This window comes from Rhineura floridana, chromosome 8, assembly GCF_030035675.1.
Source record: "Rhineura floridana isolate rRhiFlo1 chromosome 8, rRhiFlo1.hap2, whole genome shotgun sequence".
Classification (NCBI taxonomy): domain Eukaryota; kingdom Metazoa; phylum Chordata; class Lepidosauria; order Squamata; family Rhineuridae; genus Rhineura; species Rhineura floridana.
The window spans coordinates 89,602,846-89,621,928 of record NC_084487.1 but is presented as its reverse complement, the minus strand read 5'-3'; the positions used below and the strand labels follow the sequence as shown (position 1 = coordinate 89,621,928).

The following is a 19,083-nucleotide window of genomic DNA, read 5'->3' as shown; positions in this document are numbered from 1 at the left end:
CCTAGAACTAGTGCCCGTGTTTGCTTCCCCCCTCCTAATCCCTTTTCCTTCTCCCCCCTTTTCTTTGGTCATGTATTTTAGATTATAAACCTGAGAGCAGGGACTCTAATGGAAGTAATTATTTTGTAAGCTGCTCTGCGAATCTTGTTTCAGTGGAAGAATGTGGTAAAAATGCTTCAGATAAATAAATAACGCTGCCTCATGCCAAGTCAGGCCCTTGGCTCATCTACCTCGGCATTGTCTACTTTGACTGCCAGTGCTTCTCCATGGTTTCTGGCAGAGGTTTTAAACTGGAGAAGCCAAGAATTCAATATGATACCATACACATGCAAAGCATATGCTCTAACTAATGAGATATAGGGATTTAGAGTAGCAATAGGGAACTGTATGTGATGGATTGTTTAATTTAAAAGCATTATCTGTCCTTATTCTTTAAGAAGTATTTTAGGATCTGCATGGATTTTATTACTTTTAGAAGCAGTGTTTTGTAAACTGGGTTCTGTGTACTACGTCTTTAAGGCCATAGTAAGCTGCTGGTAGAATCATATTGTAAAGTGACCCAATGTAACAGAGTAGTACCTTTCTGAAAACAGATATGGAAAGAGGTGCCCTCACATCTGACCAATACCTCTCCTCCAACTAGGGCATTTTAGTATTTGGCTCCATTTGACTAATACATATGCATTTCCTTCCAAGAACTTCAGGGTACTACATATGGTTTCTCAGGTGGCATCCTGTCCACTGTTGGCCAGGCTCTGATACACTTAGCTTCAAATAAACAGAGTGGTGAGAACATTTTGGAGATCCAAGACAATGGCAGCACTGATGTTACTAATAAGACCTTGACAAGTATCCATCCCAGAAAAGTTTGGTTTTACTGTTTTTTGGCACTGTAAATTTTATAAGTTGGACTTCGGGCCAAGAAATGGATACCAACCTTTCTTGATTAAATGGCTTGGCTAGATTTATAATGCTGGCTCTGCTGATAGATGCGTTTTAGCACTAAAATATAATGTGCAGTGGCTTTCTGAAGCAACTGAGGATTTCACTAATTGCTGTCTATGGAAATGGCAAGTACTGAATACATAACATCAAGAGATTAATGTCCCATTTATACTGGAAGTGAGTAATCATTCTGAAGTGCATGGCCACTAGATCTTTCAGGCATTATTTTTCATTACTACCAATTGATCCCAATACAGTCAGAAGTCTGTACGAGTTAAATTACACAGAACTCTGCATATTAAGACCATAATTATTTCAGTGAAAATGAATGCAGTAACTTTTTATCACAGTGCAGATCAGTATTGGTGACAATTAGGGCTGTGTTATTCTGTATCCATCTCAAGATGTTTTCTACAAAAACAAGACGCTTGCTTGAAACTAAACCAAACTCTGCCTTGTTATTTTTCCATGGTTGCCTGGCAGGTATAAGCCATTATCCAGAACAGATATGCCCAAAGCAGACTTTACTGTATTTCAGAGCATTTTCAGCATATGCTTTTAAAAAGGGCACAATTGTACATATCTTTAAACTATGGTATATTTTTCTAATCCACTGAATATAATAGATGTACTTTGAAGACTTTAACCTTTTCCATTGTAATGGATGTTAGAACAAGGAAAGCAATCACTTGGTTCCAGGTATTGATTTTATCTACTTCCCTGCCACATACCCCAAACTTGTCTGATTGCTTGATATCCCTGGAACAGGATTGACTTTCAGGGAAATACACTAATTTGAACAAAGTTTGCTACCACCAGATTGAATCCAATACTGTCCACTCCATTGAAGTAAGGCATTTTTGCTCCAACAGAGACTCCTATTAGTGGAGTAAAGAGGGAGGTCATTTTTGCAGATTTTCACTACTTCCTAAAGCCCCCCACATGCACCACCTGTTTCAAAGATTCCCCCAAACCTCTCCAGTAGATTTGGGTGTGTGTGTGTGAAGTGATGGGGGATTTCCTCTATTCCATTGCCAGAAGCCTCTGCTGGATCGAAGAGGCTTCCATCATCAAAAGGACTTCATTGGATACAAACCATTATCCTTAAAGATGAGCTTATACCATTTGAATAAAGCAGAAAAAGACTTGAGATTTGAAAACTTAACAATTCAAAATTTGTAATAATACTATTGAGATATTCAAAGCTTAGTCAAGAAACTGTGCAGCTACTATTGTTTCTAGCTATGTATGGAGGATGCAGTTTTGATTCTAGCCTTGTACCGACAAACTAGTTCCGCTTCACAGACTGCACACCACAGTTCTTATAGAAATTATTATCCTTGATTTCCCCTTACTACTGTCTGTTATATTAGTACCAAAGCCTGGAAAGTTACTTTTCTTGCTTGTGACTTGAAGAGCACAAACAAGAACGAAACTATGGCTCTAACATTTGTCCTCTGTCTGGTTGAACTCAATTGTTCCCACCACAATATCATCAACCCTGGATTTGTAGAACTGAAGTACTTCAGAACAGTAAGATTGAGTCTGTTATGATGTTGCAGCAGTGATAAAATAAACCCATACTGTCCTGCCCCACCCCATCTACACAGCTTGGTCAGCAACTGTAAAGGCAGCATTTTGGCCAATTGTCCTGGCAGGCTTTCCATAATAAGCTATCTCAAGTGCAAAGGCCCAATAAGGAGCCATGGACAGTTGCTATATAGTTGCACCCCATTCTAAAATACCTTCAGGACTTAATTCAAAATGGATGTTCATGAACTTTCTAGGACTGATAGCATAAAAGGAAACAATGCATCCTAGCTTGTAAGTGCCATACGTTTGAGAAGTTTAGATTTGTTACAGATATAGTATCATAACAATTTCAGTGAACAAAATGTTACTGGAACAAACAGTCCAAAAGAGATTTGTGCTTCTTGTATCTTAGTTACAGATAGGTGTCTGGCAATGCTGTGTTTTCTAAATATGAGGCATGTTTCTGGCAACAGGCTAGGCTGAATATTACCTTTGACTTGGAAAACTTGACAACATGTAGAAATGAATGCCTTTACATCAATATACAAGGGCCAGAGATATTATTTTGTATTACCAAGGTGCTCAGATGCACAGCGCTCCATTGTGTATAAACTTGTAAAAAATACATTCTGGTTTATGAAGCCATAGTGAGTGCCATGGTCACACACCCTTTTCTTGTTTCTCCCCTTCTGTGCCAGGCTCAGCACTGCTAGCATTAAGTCAGAGTTTCCCATTACATTTGAACTGGGGGGCTTTGGCTTAATGTCAATTAACAGACCAGGATGATAAAACAGGAATCTGACCAACGTTATGTCTGAACTGGAAAACTCTGGCTTAGGTTCTCCATGATGAACCTTTCGCTTAGCAGGAAGAAAGAGATGTGCATGGCCATTGCACATTCCCACTGTTCAATAAACTATGGTTTCTGAAGTGTGGATGAGTGTCTAAATGTAGCCAGTGAGACTACAGCCAGGCTTTACAGTAGGGCCCCGCTTTACGGTGCTTCACTTTACAGTGCTTCGCTAATACAGCAGTCGCAATTAGACTAAAGCCCCACTCATACGGCGCTTGTTCCGCTTTTACGGCGGTTTTCAGGCATCGCGTGCCATTATATTCAATGGGTTCTGCTTTACAGCAGTTTTCGCTTTACAGTGGGGGTCCAGAATGTAACCCGCAGTATGAGTGGGACCCTACTGTATATGGTAATTTTTGTAACACACTAACCAAGTGAAAAAGAGATTCAATTGTATCAATTCATGGTGCAAGTCATCATAGTCCTATAACCTTGATGGACCATGCCTAACTTTTACCCACTGAGAATGTAGCTTTATACCCATAACATTGCTAGTTGTGACAGCGTCATTCTTTCTAACCAAATCACCACTGAGAAATACCGAATTCACTTTGCACCCAACAGCTGTACTTAGAGACTGCATTCCCAGCCACACATCAAAAACAGCCACAATAGTAAGAGGCAGAAACAGCTGCAAACTCTTGGGGCGGGGGAGAAAAAAACCTGCAGAGAGCTTGTCATCCAGCCCACAGAGGAAGTAAAACCATTTTTCTTTTCTCTCTCATTCATGGCAGCTGTTTTAGTAAAAATTATTAGCAGTCTGTTTTGTAACAGAAACTCAACAATATTCAGTGAACTCTGAAGTCAAGGATATTCAAGGACCAACACAAAGTTTAACACTTTGGTGTAGCCAAAACAATGTGTGTGCCTGGGCTGCAAGTGCTCCAAAAGGGCAAGTTTATTCCCTTTCACCCATATCATTACTCACTTTAAAAGAAAAAGAAAAAGGCTAAGATTGCTATCTGCATTCTGAAGACTAAATCTATTTCCAAGCCTAATACTTAATTGCATGCAGTAGTTGGTGTAGAGTTTATCATCCTTTCTTTCCAGTTGATAAAGTGGTTCGATCTTCAAAAAAGTAAACAAACAGTAACTGAAAAGGATACATGTCTAGTAGTTTAATATGTGTTACATTACTATAAACAAACTCTCAAGACGAAGATAGTTTTCCTATTTTTTTTATCTTAGAGAAGCAGCAAAAGCCAAAATCTACATTTACTTTATTTTCCTCTAAATAGATGTGCTCATCTCAGTTCAATCTACCGGATGTTTTTTGGATCCCCTGTAAATACGTAATATTCACTGGAACCATGACCAAAGCTACTTATTCTAACATGGACTGTTTGACTTCCTATGACCATAAGCTATCTATTTTTCTATGCAAATATTATGCACTGATTATTATTTTATTTATTAATTGCCTTTCATATATATTTTAAGGTGATTTATAGCCAAACAATAAAAATAATTAAAGTCTGTATTATTTTTAACCCAACACCTAGAGACCTAAACTCCTAAACCCCACTCCACCCCCATTTCCTAATCCAGCTAGGAAAAGCTGGTCGACACAAGAATATCTGCAATTGTTTCTGGAAACTACAAATATGATGGGATAGTATTTTTTTTAATGAAAACCTGCATTTTAAATACTCTGGGTTGTATTCAACTAAGTTCTACTCAGAGTAGACCCACTGACATTAATGAACCTGAGTTAGCCATGTCTATTAACTTCAGTAGGTGTACTCTAAGTAGGACTAGCATTGAGTGTGTGTGTTGCAGCCTCACTGTAACCCAGTGGGTTGACACACATTTGATTAATCAGTAAACCATATGTTAATTGGACTGCTGATAATAAAACATTTGGCAATATTAAAGTGGCTTAAGGCCACTGTTTCTTGCTTGCTGCCTGCTCAATATAGTGTGTTCTCACTTGCCGACTTCTCTTTATCAGGATTCCCAGGCCTTTTAACAATCACATGACAAGATGATATTCTGCCAGTGAAGGTTTTCATCACCATAGATGCTGCAGTGGATAAAGCGTCACTGGCAGAATTTCTGCTTGTCATGAGACTGTTAAAAAGCTTGGGAGTCCTGCTACGGAGCAAGTTGGCAACTGTGTTGCTCAGTCAGGTAAAACACTAGAATGCAGATGTAGAGCATCTGAATTGATTGGCAGTCACTCTATTGACCTCAACAAATTCTTAGATTACCAGTAGTAGATTATTAGTGAGGGGGGAAGAATGGTCATGAGAGCGCAATTTAAGGTCTCCTTTGCAAAGTCTGGCTTATAATATACACATGATAAAGAAATACCCAAGCTAATTTAAGCTGCAATTCTATGCACACTTACCTGAGGATAAGCTTGTGGAACTCAGTGGGACTTATCTCTGAGCAAATATGCAGAAGATCATGCTGTTGTGGTAGTTCATACACAGCTAAGCACTTTTCAGCCCCAATGATTTAGGCTGCAATCAAAACCTCCAATCTGTCAGACTGGAGGGGGTTTAGATGAGGTGGAGATATCCCTCTCCCCAGCCTGTTGGCACAGAGTGTCTCATTGCGTCCATCCAATTGGTAAACAGAAGCTACCACTGATGGTATCCCTACCAGTGGTAGCCAGCATAACCAGGGGGACAGAGCTGTCTAGCAAGGAATCTGCGGGATCCTGAGCTGGCCCTGCTGCCATCATGTGATGCAAGGGGCCTGATCTGGACCTCTTCACTGAGCCAGCCTAGGAGCTGGCATAGCAAAAGGGACCTATTTTCTGGCCAGTGAAAGAGTGCTGCCAAGTGCTACCAGACAGAGCTTAGGACTACTCTGTACTTAGAAAGGCTAGGCTTTGCACACAACCATTGTTTCCAATAGCCATTTAGGTTCAGCTGACTCACTTCCTGCTCTACAGAGACAGAGCAAGTGCTCCCCTTCATACCTTCTATCTACATAAAATGAAAATTCAGAATGTTTAGCTTTGGCCAAATCATGCCAAGTGTTTCTGAGTTTCCAAACTGAGTGTTAGGACATCTAATTTGTCCAATGATGTAACTTTGGATCTGGAGTTAGGAAACGCTCCATCCCAGGAAAATGTAAAGACATTCTACTAATTGTGGAAATCTCCCTTTTACTACAAAAAAAATCCCTCCCTTCTCATCTACTATAGATTAGGGAATTTGATAATGAACATGCTTGACACTATTTTCTGGGCAACTATTCGTGTAGTAAAACAAAAACAAAAATCTAATTTACGTTGACACTGCTTTCTAAAAGTGTTATAATTCCCGTATCCTGGAGACATAGCATTTCTCCCTTCTTTAAAAAAAAGTATCTCAAGGCAAGATATATTAAGGGCAGTTTCAGGGATATGCTGTTTCCAGGCATTAAAGACAGGCTATGTTCTATATTGTTGAATGTGTCAGTCCTGGACTGCTCAAAGAGAAAAAAGGAGAAGATTCTCTGGGTTGTTACAATTTGATCTTGAGATAACTTGCTCTGTAACTCAACCAGTCTAATTCAGTGGATGTGAATATTTCTACTAATGTCACACTGTATTTCAGAAAATATCGTTCCTTGGGATCCCTTGGCTGGCCTTACAAAAGGAAATATGCTCTGGAAGTATAGTGTGAGGGTTTTTTTAGTGTTTCATGTAACGGGGGGCAAAACGCTGAGTGAAAAAATCGAGCACAAGACGTGAACGAATAATAAGACCATTATAAAGTGGAAACATCTCACGATTTATACTTCTGTAAAAAAACTTTTATGTTAAGTCAAAAAAATCACAGAAGTTTAAGCGGACCTTACAAGAAGAAATGAATTTTGTTATTAATAATTTTTTACCTATAAATGACTCTTGTATTTTTATCACACCAAGGCTTCAGAGAATTCACATTCCCTTTTGCCACTGACTCAGACATTTGCATGAAAGAATCAAGTAGGCAAATGAAAGGCCATGTATGGCTCTACTATCAGAAAATGTTTTAGGAAATAAACAAAACCTTTGACTTAATTTGTTATTCCTTTGGAAATATCCAAAACTGGAACACATCTCGCATCTTTATTGAGCAACTGAGAGTAGGGACCATTTTAATCCACTTTCATGTAAAATGAGAATTAAGTCATGTATCACTGCACGGTGTAGAAATGTGAGTTTCCAACTCTTTTTCAGTCCTAAGTCCTCTTGAATCCATGAAACAGAACTTTCTTGACTTTCTTGATCAAGCTAATGGCACAGTCATAGAAGCTTCATGATATTTCTGAACTAGTGGCACTTATGAAGTTGCAGTCTATCACAAGAAACTGCTTTATGACCCAGCAGCAATGACAGGAACACTAGCTGCTGAGTGGAACAGCTGATAATACTGGAGATAACAATACAGGCAGAATAATATCATCACCCTGCACCAAATGAATGACTGGTTATAAATTGAGCATGAAAGATCCAGAGAAAGGAAAAGAAAAATATGCGTAACAGCAGCAGCACACAGCTAAGGCCTAGAGCAGCAATCCCAATGTCACCAAGTCAAGATTGTCAGGTAGCAGCACTAGGAAAGACTCTTTCAGACTGGACAGCCACTACTAGGCTGTATGAATCAATCCTCTCACTCAGTATAACACTCTAGGGTACAGAGATTAAGTTCTCAAACAGGGCAACTCAAAAAATATAGCATCAGAAATTTTGTTCCATTTTGTTTTCTTCTAATTCCCATTTAATCTATATCAATTTGGTATAGCAAGAAGTCACGCCCAGTGCCAGTGGGTGGCCAGGTCGGGCACTGGCCGAGGGCTTCTCCTCAGGCTGGGAGGATAGAGCTCCTGCCCAGTGACCTAATGCTGGTGCGGACTGCAAAGCAGGGGCAACACACACACTGATGCAGGCAGCGCAGCCTTAAATAGGCCCACCTGCCGCACCTACATCCTGTGTCAATGTGCAGCATGCACACTTCTGCCATGACCCAAGATAGTGGGGGGAGCGTCCCTAAGGGATTGATGCCCCTGCCACCATGTTGGGTGATGGCAGCCGTGTGTGCACAGCACACTGATGCAACAGTGCAGTAGGGTGGGTGGGTCTATTTAAGCCTTCACCATCTGTTGGGAAGCATGATGACCAAAGCCTAGGGCAGTCTGGTGTCCAAGGGCCCAGTCAGGCCTGGTACCAGTCCTGCGAGAAGTAAAAATCACAACCAATAATACTCACCTGCATGAAGCGGCCTTCTGATGTCCCTAGGTTTGCTATGGTAAGCTCCTCTTTGGTGAAGACAGATATAGATGTTAGTAAGACCGTGTTGAACTGCTCTGCAAATAAGTCAACCCGCTGCAAAGCTATAGTAACCTCCACCCGATATTCATCATCTTGTGCTCCACAATAGGTAGTGTTTCTTGAAAATGTCTGTAAGAAAATGAGATGTGTTCAGCAAGCCATATAGGAGATACACACACACACAATCAGTAAGAGCCCTTTGCCAGACACAGAAGTCACTTTAAAAGTGACATAGATGCATTTTCTGGAATATATTTTTTGAATGGTTTCATATATCTTAGCATCATTACACTATACAACTAGTATGCTACAAAAATAAGAAAAAGGTTTTCTTAGGGAAACATTTTTACACTATGTACAGTTTTTTCTTATTCTGTCCAAGATATCACTTCCCTCTTAAACACACACACACACACACACACACACAGAAGGCTATGTACACTTTAGGCTCCTCATTAGAAAATGTCTGCAGATGGTAGATAATGCCGTAAGACCTAGATACTTGCTTTTAAAAAAATGAAAGGTGTTGTTTTTGTCCACTGAAGTCTTCAGACCACACAAAAATGCTTTAAGAATCACATGCTGTTCACCCTATTTTGGTTTCCAATAGATATTGATATTCTGCCCCAACTAGACATTGTCTTCCTTGTTTTATTGCCCCCTAGTCTCTGCATTTGAAACTGTTTTAATTTTCTCTCTTTAGATCTGCCACCTATCAATGCATGGCCATTATCATGCACTGATAGGTAGCTCTAAATTCAGTTTAGGTCAGTTCCTCCCCCCCCCCAAAAAGAAACACCTCTGGGCTTGTTCTGCACCATTTTGAATTGCAAGCCAGAAAGGTCTGGACTTGCAGTTGTCTTCTCATCTCAACCATCCCCTCACTGCTTCAGAGTGATTGTCTGAGAGTACGTATTGTTGGTTGTTTAAGTTGTATTATCAATAAAGTCACAGACTGATTTATATGAAAATGTGGATTGGATAAGAGTTTAGCTAACACTTTAGCCACATAGCCTAACATTGGACTATATGGACTACTGTGCTATAGCTTGGCAAGTCCAGTAGCCTTCTGTGGCAATAACATATTCAGATATCTTATCTGTACGTGACTATTTCACTTTCAATTACATGAAACTCAGAGCAAAATAGTGAAACTAATTAAATTAAATATTTGGCTAATTAAATATTAGACTGGGAATACTTTGACATCCCATTGCTGAAAATGTATGCTTGCCAATGCAGTTTTATATTGTTGTAACTTTTACAAAAATAGATTATTTGCTCATTTTTAATCTTCTAATTCATCAACAGGAAATATGTGTATTTCTTTTCTAAGGAATTGTTCCTAGAACAATACACTGTAAGTTAGTTCTTAGAAAAAGAATACGTCCATGTTGTATTGACAATTCAATGGTAATCTGTTAACTGAGAATTCAATTACTATTGATGCTTCATCTTCTATTTCAGATAATAAACAGGAACCATTTAGATGCCAATAAACAATTTAATATTGGAAAGTATGATAGGTTTCTATTCTAGAATATGAAACAGAGCAATACACTATAAGAATAAAAACAGTAAAAGATAACTGTTTTATAAAATCAATACTGTGCTAATTTTTCTTTATTGTTTATTAATGTTAAGGGTTTGTTTAGATTATGTCAAGATTGGCTGCTTCTTGAAGTAGTCATTCAGATGTGTCCTTTGATTTCCCGGATTTATTCCAATAGGCCTTTAAAGAATGACTTCCGGGAAGGGTGACTTCGCTTGTGCCTGCTTTTGAGACGGGCTCCCGCCTCAGAAGAAGCTTATTCAGATATAAATCAGTCAGAACATTTTTTTTTTTTGACTGATGAAATTTCTCCCGGGCAGGGAGAAACGTAGAGATCAACCTCAAAAGCCTGTTTTTGTTGGGAGGACTGGATTTCATTAATTTATGAGAAAAGGTCCAGCCAGCAATGCCGGACGGACTTCCGAACAAGCTCTATCTGATTAATGCGATACGTTTATCTTTTCTTCAAAGAGAAAACGGACTAACAGGCAAGCACCCTTCTTTCTATCTTTTTTTTACTTGGTTTAAATTGTTGCAGCAAAAAGAGATTTGTCAAATGAATCAGCTTTAAAGAACTTCTGGGTGAGCTATAACTCTTCTCTGTTATTCACGAAATTAACAGCTTATCTCTGTTTCTATTGCAAAAAGCTGTCCTGGAAGTGCATTCTAAAGATATAAACAGAAGAGGGATTTCTATTCCGAGGAGAAAAAAATAAAAAATATGAACTTTGGAACATTATATTGTCTGGGACTATTCTCTTTTTGGTCTATTTTATTTTGACGAATCTGCTTCTTCACGACGCCACTAACTGTTTTGATGCTGGGAACTAAATTTGTTTTGTATTCTTGAACATAGAGAGATAAGGCAGGCTGCTCTGTTTATACTGTGATGTCATCAAGCCTGGAATATTAACCCAATTGTTGCTGAAATAAGAAGTGGTTCTTCTTTATTTTTGTTTTGTTTTGTCTTCGTGGTTTTAAAAATGGCAATCAAGAAAGTGGCTGAGAATCTGGAAGTAATTATGTTTCAGAAAATAATGGATGAGATTGAGATAACGAAACAAACCCTGCGACAGGGTAGTAAGGAGCTGAAAATTGAACTGAGCAAAATGACGCAGGAGCTTAAAGAAATAGGGGATCCTGTGAGAGAGGAGAATGAGATCAGAGATGAGAAAAGAAAAAATAAAGGGAAGATACAAGCCCTGGAGATTGGAACAAATGTGGAATTGGAAAAAGATCTGGAGTTTATGGATATTAGAAATAAAATCTACTGTTTGGAATTTAACGTTATCTCTGAAGAAATTAATAAAGATATTAGAGATAAATGGCTTGGATAATTTTCTGGACTGGAATGACGTGATGGAGCTTGATATAGAGAAAATCTATGGAATTAACTGCAGCCATGTGACAATGGAAAAACTCTCAAGAGATGAGCCAGTGCATTTTGTAAAAAAGAAGAACAGAGATATGACTTTACAACAATATTTCAGCAACTTATTCAGAATCGATGGCAAGAAAATATTTGGGATAGAGGAAATTCCCATCAGACTCTTATTATATGACTATGGCTATGACAGCAAGATTATTATGGAATACTGATAATGGAAGATTGGACACTGAAATTACTGGACTTCAGGACTATTGAAGATGGAAGATGGAATTAATATGGATAATGGAATAATGGCTATTGAAATTATTGGACTTAACAGATTTGATGAGATGGATTAATCGATATGTTTATTTGGACTATGGTTATGACAATAAGATTATTATTATTATTAACGAGATGGATTAATCGACATGTTTGGAGAAAAATTGATAGATATATTTCTTAAAGAATTGAAACCTCTCTTTGACTTTTTGTGGAAAGAATAAAGTAATGTCTATGAGATTTGATGATTAATTAAGATAACTACTGGAGGAAAGTGATTTTATAATATAATTTAAGAGACAGGATTGTTATATATTGTAGACCTATAACTGATCCGCGACAAATGGGAAATCAACATTTTATTTTTTTGTTTAATCATTTTTGTTTTGTTTTGTTTTTTGTCTTTGAATGTTTTATGATTTTGTTTTGTTTGTTTTATGAAAATTTGAATAAAAATTATTGTAAAAGAAAAACAATAGGCCTTTAAAGAACAAACCAAAATAAGGGCAATAAAATGTTGTCATTTTGAGTTTCAACTTGAAATCAAGTTTTTAAAATGTTAATTTCCATCAGCCTTGTCAGAGTGCAAGGTGACATCACAATATCAGGATGTGAGATATGAAGCTATCAGACTATTCACTATATTTTTGCAATAGGTTTTACTTACAACAACTTCTTAAAATTATGTAACAGACAAAGGTATCTGAATGCATCACTTGTTATCATTCTTAACGTCTTTGTGCTACTTAGTCATTACTGAATTAGAGAGGAAAGTTTCATAAGAATGGTCAGGCATTATGCCTACATAAGATTTGTCTTGTTTATGTTCAACAAGAAAGGAAATAACCCTTGATAACAATATTTTAAAAAATGTATAGTGTTTATTCTCAGCCCAAGCTCTTCACAATCACTATCAAATTGAATACCCAGCAGGAACCCTATAAGGTAAGTCATGCCATATTAAGATGGGAGCCCTGAGAGCAAAGGGAGGGGAATCTTTGGACGTGGAAAATCAGGGTTCCAAAACACATAGGTAGAGAAGGCTTCCCTGCTGCTGACACTTAGAACAAATGGAGGGTGATGGCATTTTAATTTTATTAAATTTATATCCTGCCCTTCCTCCCAAAGGAGCCCAAGATAGGGGGGTAGAGTTAGTCCACTTGTGCATACTGTCTGCTCCTGACATGCTGCTGTAAGGCCTATTTGAAACACCTGAGTAGAGTTACTATTCAGGATCGTGTTTAAAAATATTGGGTCAGACTGAACCAACATTTGGTGGTCATTTTTACTATTCCCCCTATACAGAATGTGACTGCATTTCATCAGGCAATTAAACGTTTTGCTCAAATATTTAAGCAGCCTCCTATCTCTAACAGCAGTGAAGAGGAAGATGCCAGAGCAAATGAAGCATCAACTTCTGTAATAAACCTTTGAGCCTTACAGGCCTTTCTTCATCCATAGGAACATAGTAAGATGCCTCATACTGAGTCAGACCATTGGCCTATGTAGCTCAGTATCATCTATGCTGACAAGTAGCAGCTCTCCAGGGTTTCAGACAGAGGTCCCTCCCAGACCTCCCTGGAGTTGCCAGGGATTGAGCCTTGGAGCTTCTCTGCATGTAATGCAGATGCTCTATCGCATACAACCCCTACACCTGCAGAATCTTAGCAATGGTATAAAAATTCTGAGAAGACACTGCCTGAAGGTCATGTAAACCAACATCTATACAACAAAAGTATACTTGGCATTATGACATTTTCTGGTATTTTGGTAAAAAGATAAATATGAACATCCTGACATAACTTTAGGAGTTATTGTGGTGTTGGACACATACACAAAAACTATTGTACTCTTATAATCACTAAATTTAGTTACTTTAAAAATGCAAAATTATTCTTTGGGATGTATGAAAGCCTTAAGGACATAGTTCAGCTTTGCTGCCCACACTCTAAACTCCCTATTTACTTGGCTGAAAACATGGAAAATATCATTATCTTTGGATTAAATGTTCATAAATCTTGATGCCAAATTCCAGTGACAAATCTCACAAATATTGCAGTTCAGCAAGGGCCTATTGGTATGTGGCAGGATATTACTACTTTCCTCCATGTACATGAGCGAAAGTACAAAGTCCATTTGTGACTCATTCAGAAAAAATGTACCTGATGTACATCTAAATTGGAATGTGATGAGGTATAGGTAATTATTTAATCCATGTCCAAACTCTATGCAAACTCAAATTGTTTTTTGCTTGCTCATACAATAATTTGTGGCTAGCTACACCATGATATGGGTCACCAAGTATATTTAAAAAAAAAACACTTGTGGAATTTTTTTAGAATTGTGGTCTTTTATCCATATAACAAACATATCTTGAATTTCTTCCAGGAAGTCCAAAGTATTGTTTTACACAGGTTTGTTGAGTAGCAAGTTGGTCAAATTGATATCTCTGTCACACAACCTGGTGAGTTCATAGCTGAACAGGGCTTTGTACCTTGCTTTCCCACTTTTAAACTCAACACGATAACCACAACATACTGGTTCTGTGTGAAGACTAGGTTAGTAGAAACTATCAGTGCATGTATATAAATGTTTCAGATTTCTAGAGATGAAGTTTCAAACTCTTGGGAGGACTAGTGCTCATCACTGATTCAAGCTGAAATCTGACATTTCAATTGTTTGTAGGAACGTGAAGTCCATGTTGAAATGGACTTCTTACTGAAGATCCATAGTCGCTGGGAGTTTATAGTATTCATTTTTGTTTGGAATTTTCTATGTATTTTTCTTACTATGATATAGGTGGTATTTGGGTATATTTGAATCTAACGTAAGCCATTACAAATTTCATTCTAAGTGAGATGTTTTCCACCCTGCCTTATTTTGCAAACTAACACACATTCAAATTGTTGGCGTAATAGCATACATTTCATATTGTGATGAAGAACAGTTCTATGAAAACACTTTCTTTATAGAAATAAAAATATTTGGGAAAACTTAACAGGGTTGTATTCAACAAAGTCGTCCTGTTAATGCAAGGACTTCTGCTATCAGACCTTCCTCTTTCTCTCCCCTTCCCAAAAATATGGAGAGTTAGGGGAAACTTCAGAATAGATTTGGGGGGCACAAGAGGAGAGGGAGACGAATTCTCATTGTGCAGGTGGAAGTCCTTGCTCTAATAGGGCAGCTTCGTTGGATATAGCCCACGATTTATTATTTATTTATTTATTTTTATTTTGTCACATTTATATACCGCCCATAGCAAATAGCTCTCAGGGCAGTGAACAGAATGGATAAAATACATTACATCATAACATCACAAGCATATACAAACACAAATGAATTATATTTATATCCTGTTCTTTGTCCAAATGGTGGTGTACGTAGTTCTTTTTTAATCCTCAACAACCCTGTGATGTACATTAAGCCAGTCAGCATCTCTCAGCTTAAGTCACTCAGAGATCTTTGTGACTAAACAGAGATTTGAATCCAGGTTGAATCCAACATTCTAATCGCTATATTACATAAACTGAAATCTATGAATATTTGAGTTTAAGAAGTGATCTCTTCAAATCAATAGGAGCACCTGGGAAACGATGGTCCCAATTTCAATAGGTACTTAAACAGCAGATATCCAATCCCAAACTTATTCAAAACTATGGAGATAATTTTCCAAACACAGAGGAAATACCAGTAATATTAAGCATCAGCTATAAATTTAGCATTCTATATTTCAAGAAACTCTTAATACTAATTTACTGATGAAATGGGAGGTGGGAGGAATGATAATGCTACTGGTGCATTACGTAAGGAAAAAAAGACAAATGTTGATGTAATTAGCTACTACAAATTAAAAACATCACACATTTTTTTCCAGAGATCATTCATAGTATTATTCACTTTTGATATTGATTAGCACTGCATCAGGTCTTGTAATATGGTTAGTACATTAGCACTAAGTAAATAGTATTGATTCAGATACACATATAATGCACCCATGCTATCTTTGTATTTTGTCCATTTCCTTTGCATTCAGTTTTATGACACACCATACATGAACAAAAGGTGCTGGCTATTATGAATAAAAATAAAATATTTATGCAAGGTAGTACTTAGATCAACAACTCAATAAAAGTGCGTGGAAATATTTAATTTGTAGTTTAAACAACAATAGAAACACCCATTGTTTACTAATAATTTGATGGAATGCATGAAAGAAATCTATTGGCATGCAGATCCTCAATGCAATTGGGAGGGCTTGGGCAAATTGGGGTTCTAATTGTGCAGAGGAGCTCTACCCATGTAGGCCCCTTTAGCATGTTTCACCAACATGCAGGCATTGGGCACTGCAATAATCAGACAGGGAAGCCGTTCTGCTTTCCTACACACATTCACAGGACCTTTTGGTTTTTTTAAAAATGTACATTTTCAAGATTCACTTGACAAAACTTTATGATATGTTGTTACATGCCTACTTCTGGTATTTTGACAGACTCCAGCTAATTGAAGCAGAAGCCACAGTTAATCTAGGATGAACAGCTATTTGTACATGCTGTATGTTGCCTACAACCAAGCAGTAGCACCCATACTTCTTAGGTCCACCACAGTCAACCTAGCAATCCAGACAATAACTGTCAGAAGCACAGATCAAATATTGATGAAATTGAGATATCTATGTCATAAGTAGGTGTATGTTTTATATATTTAAACAAGTAGTTTGTCACATGGAGCACTTGTATGTATTAATTCAGTGGTTGGAGGATTATAGCCCTGGTTAAGATATGTTCTTCCAGATAGACCAGGCAGACAAAAATCACAGACAAAAGTAAAAAAGAGAGATCAAACTGAGAAAGAGTGGCATTAGTAGAAAAGAGGGGAAAATTAAAAGTTAAGACTTATACCTCCTACTCAGAGGGGGGGAGTTCTACTCTTGGAGAGGTGGAAAGCCTAAAACATGACCATTGGATTATTGCATATCAGTTTGCTTAAGCTGCAGTTCCATGCGTGTTTCTTAGAAATACGTTGACTGTTCAATGGGGTTTACTTTCAAGTAAGAGTGCATAGGACTGAAGCCTTAGAGCATAATTACATGAGATGCCATTGCATTGCTTGGAATCATGCCACACATTTTTCTTTATTTAAATACAAGTGCAGGGGGAGCAATGTTATTGGAAACACAGCACACAAAAGGGGAAGGTTTAATCCTTCCCCCACCATGATTGCACTGACAACCCCCCCCCGAGCTGCAGGTAGGCTTGTGGGGAGTAGGAAGGAACATTGGGGAGATTTCTGTTGTGATCATGGTGGGAAGAACATTTCCTCCCTGCATGCTCAATTCCCAAAGAACACACACACATAATCATAATTCCATTTATCAGTCACATTATACCCTGTGGAGGGTGGCAACACAACATTGGGCCTTCTGAGTAGTGGCTCCCTGACTGATGCACCTAGCGCCCTCACTATCAACCTTTAGGCACCAGGTGAAGATATTCCTATTCTTCCAGGCATTTTGCTCTTAATTGATGCTCATCTTTTAGTTGGGTGGGGTATGATGTGTCCTTTTTATGTTATTGTGGGATGATCACTTTTAGTTAATGTTCTTTTATCTTTTGATGTATTTTAAATTTGGTATTGTATGCTTTTATAAAAATAGTAAGTTGCTTTTAAAATTTTTGTAGTAAGCAACAACAGCAGCTACAGCAATGTGGAGTCTCACATGGCCAAAAGGGCATTTTCTTTTAAAAAGTATAAATTGTACCTATTTTCAATGTTCAGTTTATTTACTTAAGGTGAGAGTCTGCTTAAAACCACTCACATAGCTACTTATGATCAAGAGATGCAATATTTTTAAGCCTGTCAAAAATTTGTACTAAAAACAAGATATTATAATTACAGAGCTTTGAAGCAGTTATTTGTCTTTGTTTATTTCATTAAATATTGCAGACGTATCCAGAGGACAACAGATCAATAAAGGTCATTGTGGTTTCCTGATGGAAAGTTGCAATTATCTTCTCCCATAACAAAATAAGCATAACTCAATTTCCCTCATCTATCATCTTTGTAAAGAAATATCACTGTGCGTTTATTTCACTGTCTCTCTTGATTTCATTTCAGGGGGCCTCTTGCCTTCATTTCACACTTCTAAATCTTTTCATCCTCTATTTGCATCTTCATATGACATTGATAGTGACCAGTTTATCATGCAATGGCAGAATAATGGAGTGTGGCAAAAAAACACTAAAATTCAAGTTATTTTATGTGCTTTCTTGATAGAGTTTTAAAGCAATTTTTGCCACACCTTTTTGAAGAAAAAAGATAAATTGATTATTTCAGCTGTTTCTACATTACAGTGCCTAGTACTAGATAAAACTGCAAGAACTAGCATCCTTGATTTGACTAACATGCTGAAAATGACTAAAAAAGAATCTGTGCCCAGTCCACTGTATTAAGTTTCTCCTTCATGAGAGTGGCAAATAAAATGTCAAAGAAATGATTCAGAAGCTTCCAGGACTGTTTGCTAACAGTGTTCTAGTTTCAGTGAAACTCAGGGTTTTCTCCCTTTCACCTGGTACTGTTTGGGCCTTTTCCCTCTATCTGTTGAAGCTAAATTAAAAACTAACAAAGAGCCAAATCCATGGGTTGGATCCAGAATTAAGCATGCATAATGGAACTGGCAGAAACTAACTTTCCCACTCCTCTTCTCCACTGCAGTCACCCCGCCCAGGAAAATGTTCCACTAAGGGTCATGGGCCCTTGCTGGTCCACCCCAAGAGGATAGCTCCCATTTAAGTCCTCATTGAAATGAATAGGGACTGTATAGAAGGTGCATTTGGTAGATTTATGCTCATTATTGTAGACAATTGTTTTAATCTCAAAATGCAATGTGACCAAATGTACTGTTTTGAATGGATTTTAAATGTTTATTTTGGTGGCAGTATTGGTATATAATTGCAATATGATGAAGGGTTGTGTACTGCTATACAATTAACTGTAGAACAGATATATTGTTGTTTTGAGTTAATGCTGAATTGTGGACTTTACTGACAGGGAAGCCAGGCCTGTACCAAGGGAAACATTTTTGGCCTATTGAGGGGACAGTAGGTGCCAGCAGAATGGATAGCAAGAGGTCCCCTACTAAGAGATGTGAAGGTCTGGGAAAACCCCAGCAAAATTGGGGGGGAGTGCATTTCTTTTCTGAATTTTTACATTTTTTCCCCCAGGCCTTCATATCTCTAGCCCTACCTGGATCCACTAATGGGTTACATGGGCATTAGCCTAGTGCTTCTCAACATTTCACC

At 37.8% G+C, this 19,083-nt stretch overlaps 1 protein-coding gene across 4 annotated transcripts in view; it reads right to left on the bottom strand.

Annotated features, from left to right (window-relative positions):
• MET (MET proto-oncogene, receptor tyrosine kinase) overlaps positions 1–19,083 on the bottom strand; it is a 171,774-nt gene that overhangs the window by 79,756 nt on the left and 72,935 nt on the right. For all 4 annotated transcript variants that reach the window (XM_061640057.1, XM_061640056.1, XM_061640054.1 and 1 more), the window contains exon 3: positions 8,520–8,711. In XM_061640057.1, coding sequence (XP_061496041.1) covers positions 8,520–8,711 — 192 coding nt within the window. The remainder of the gene's footprint in view (positions 1–8,519; positions 8,712–19,083) is intronic.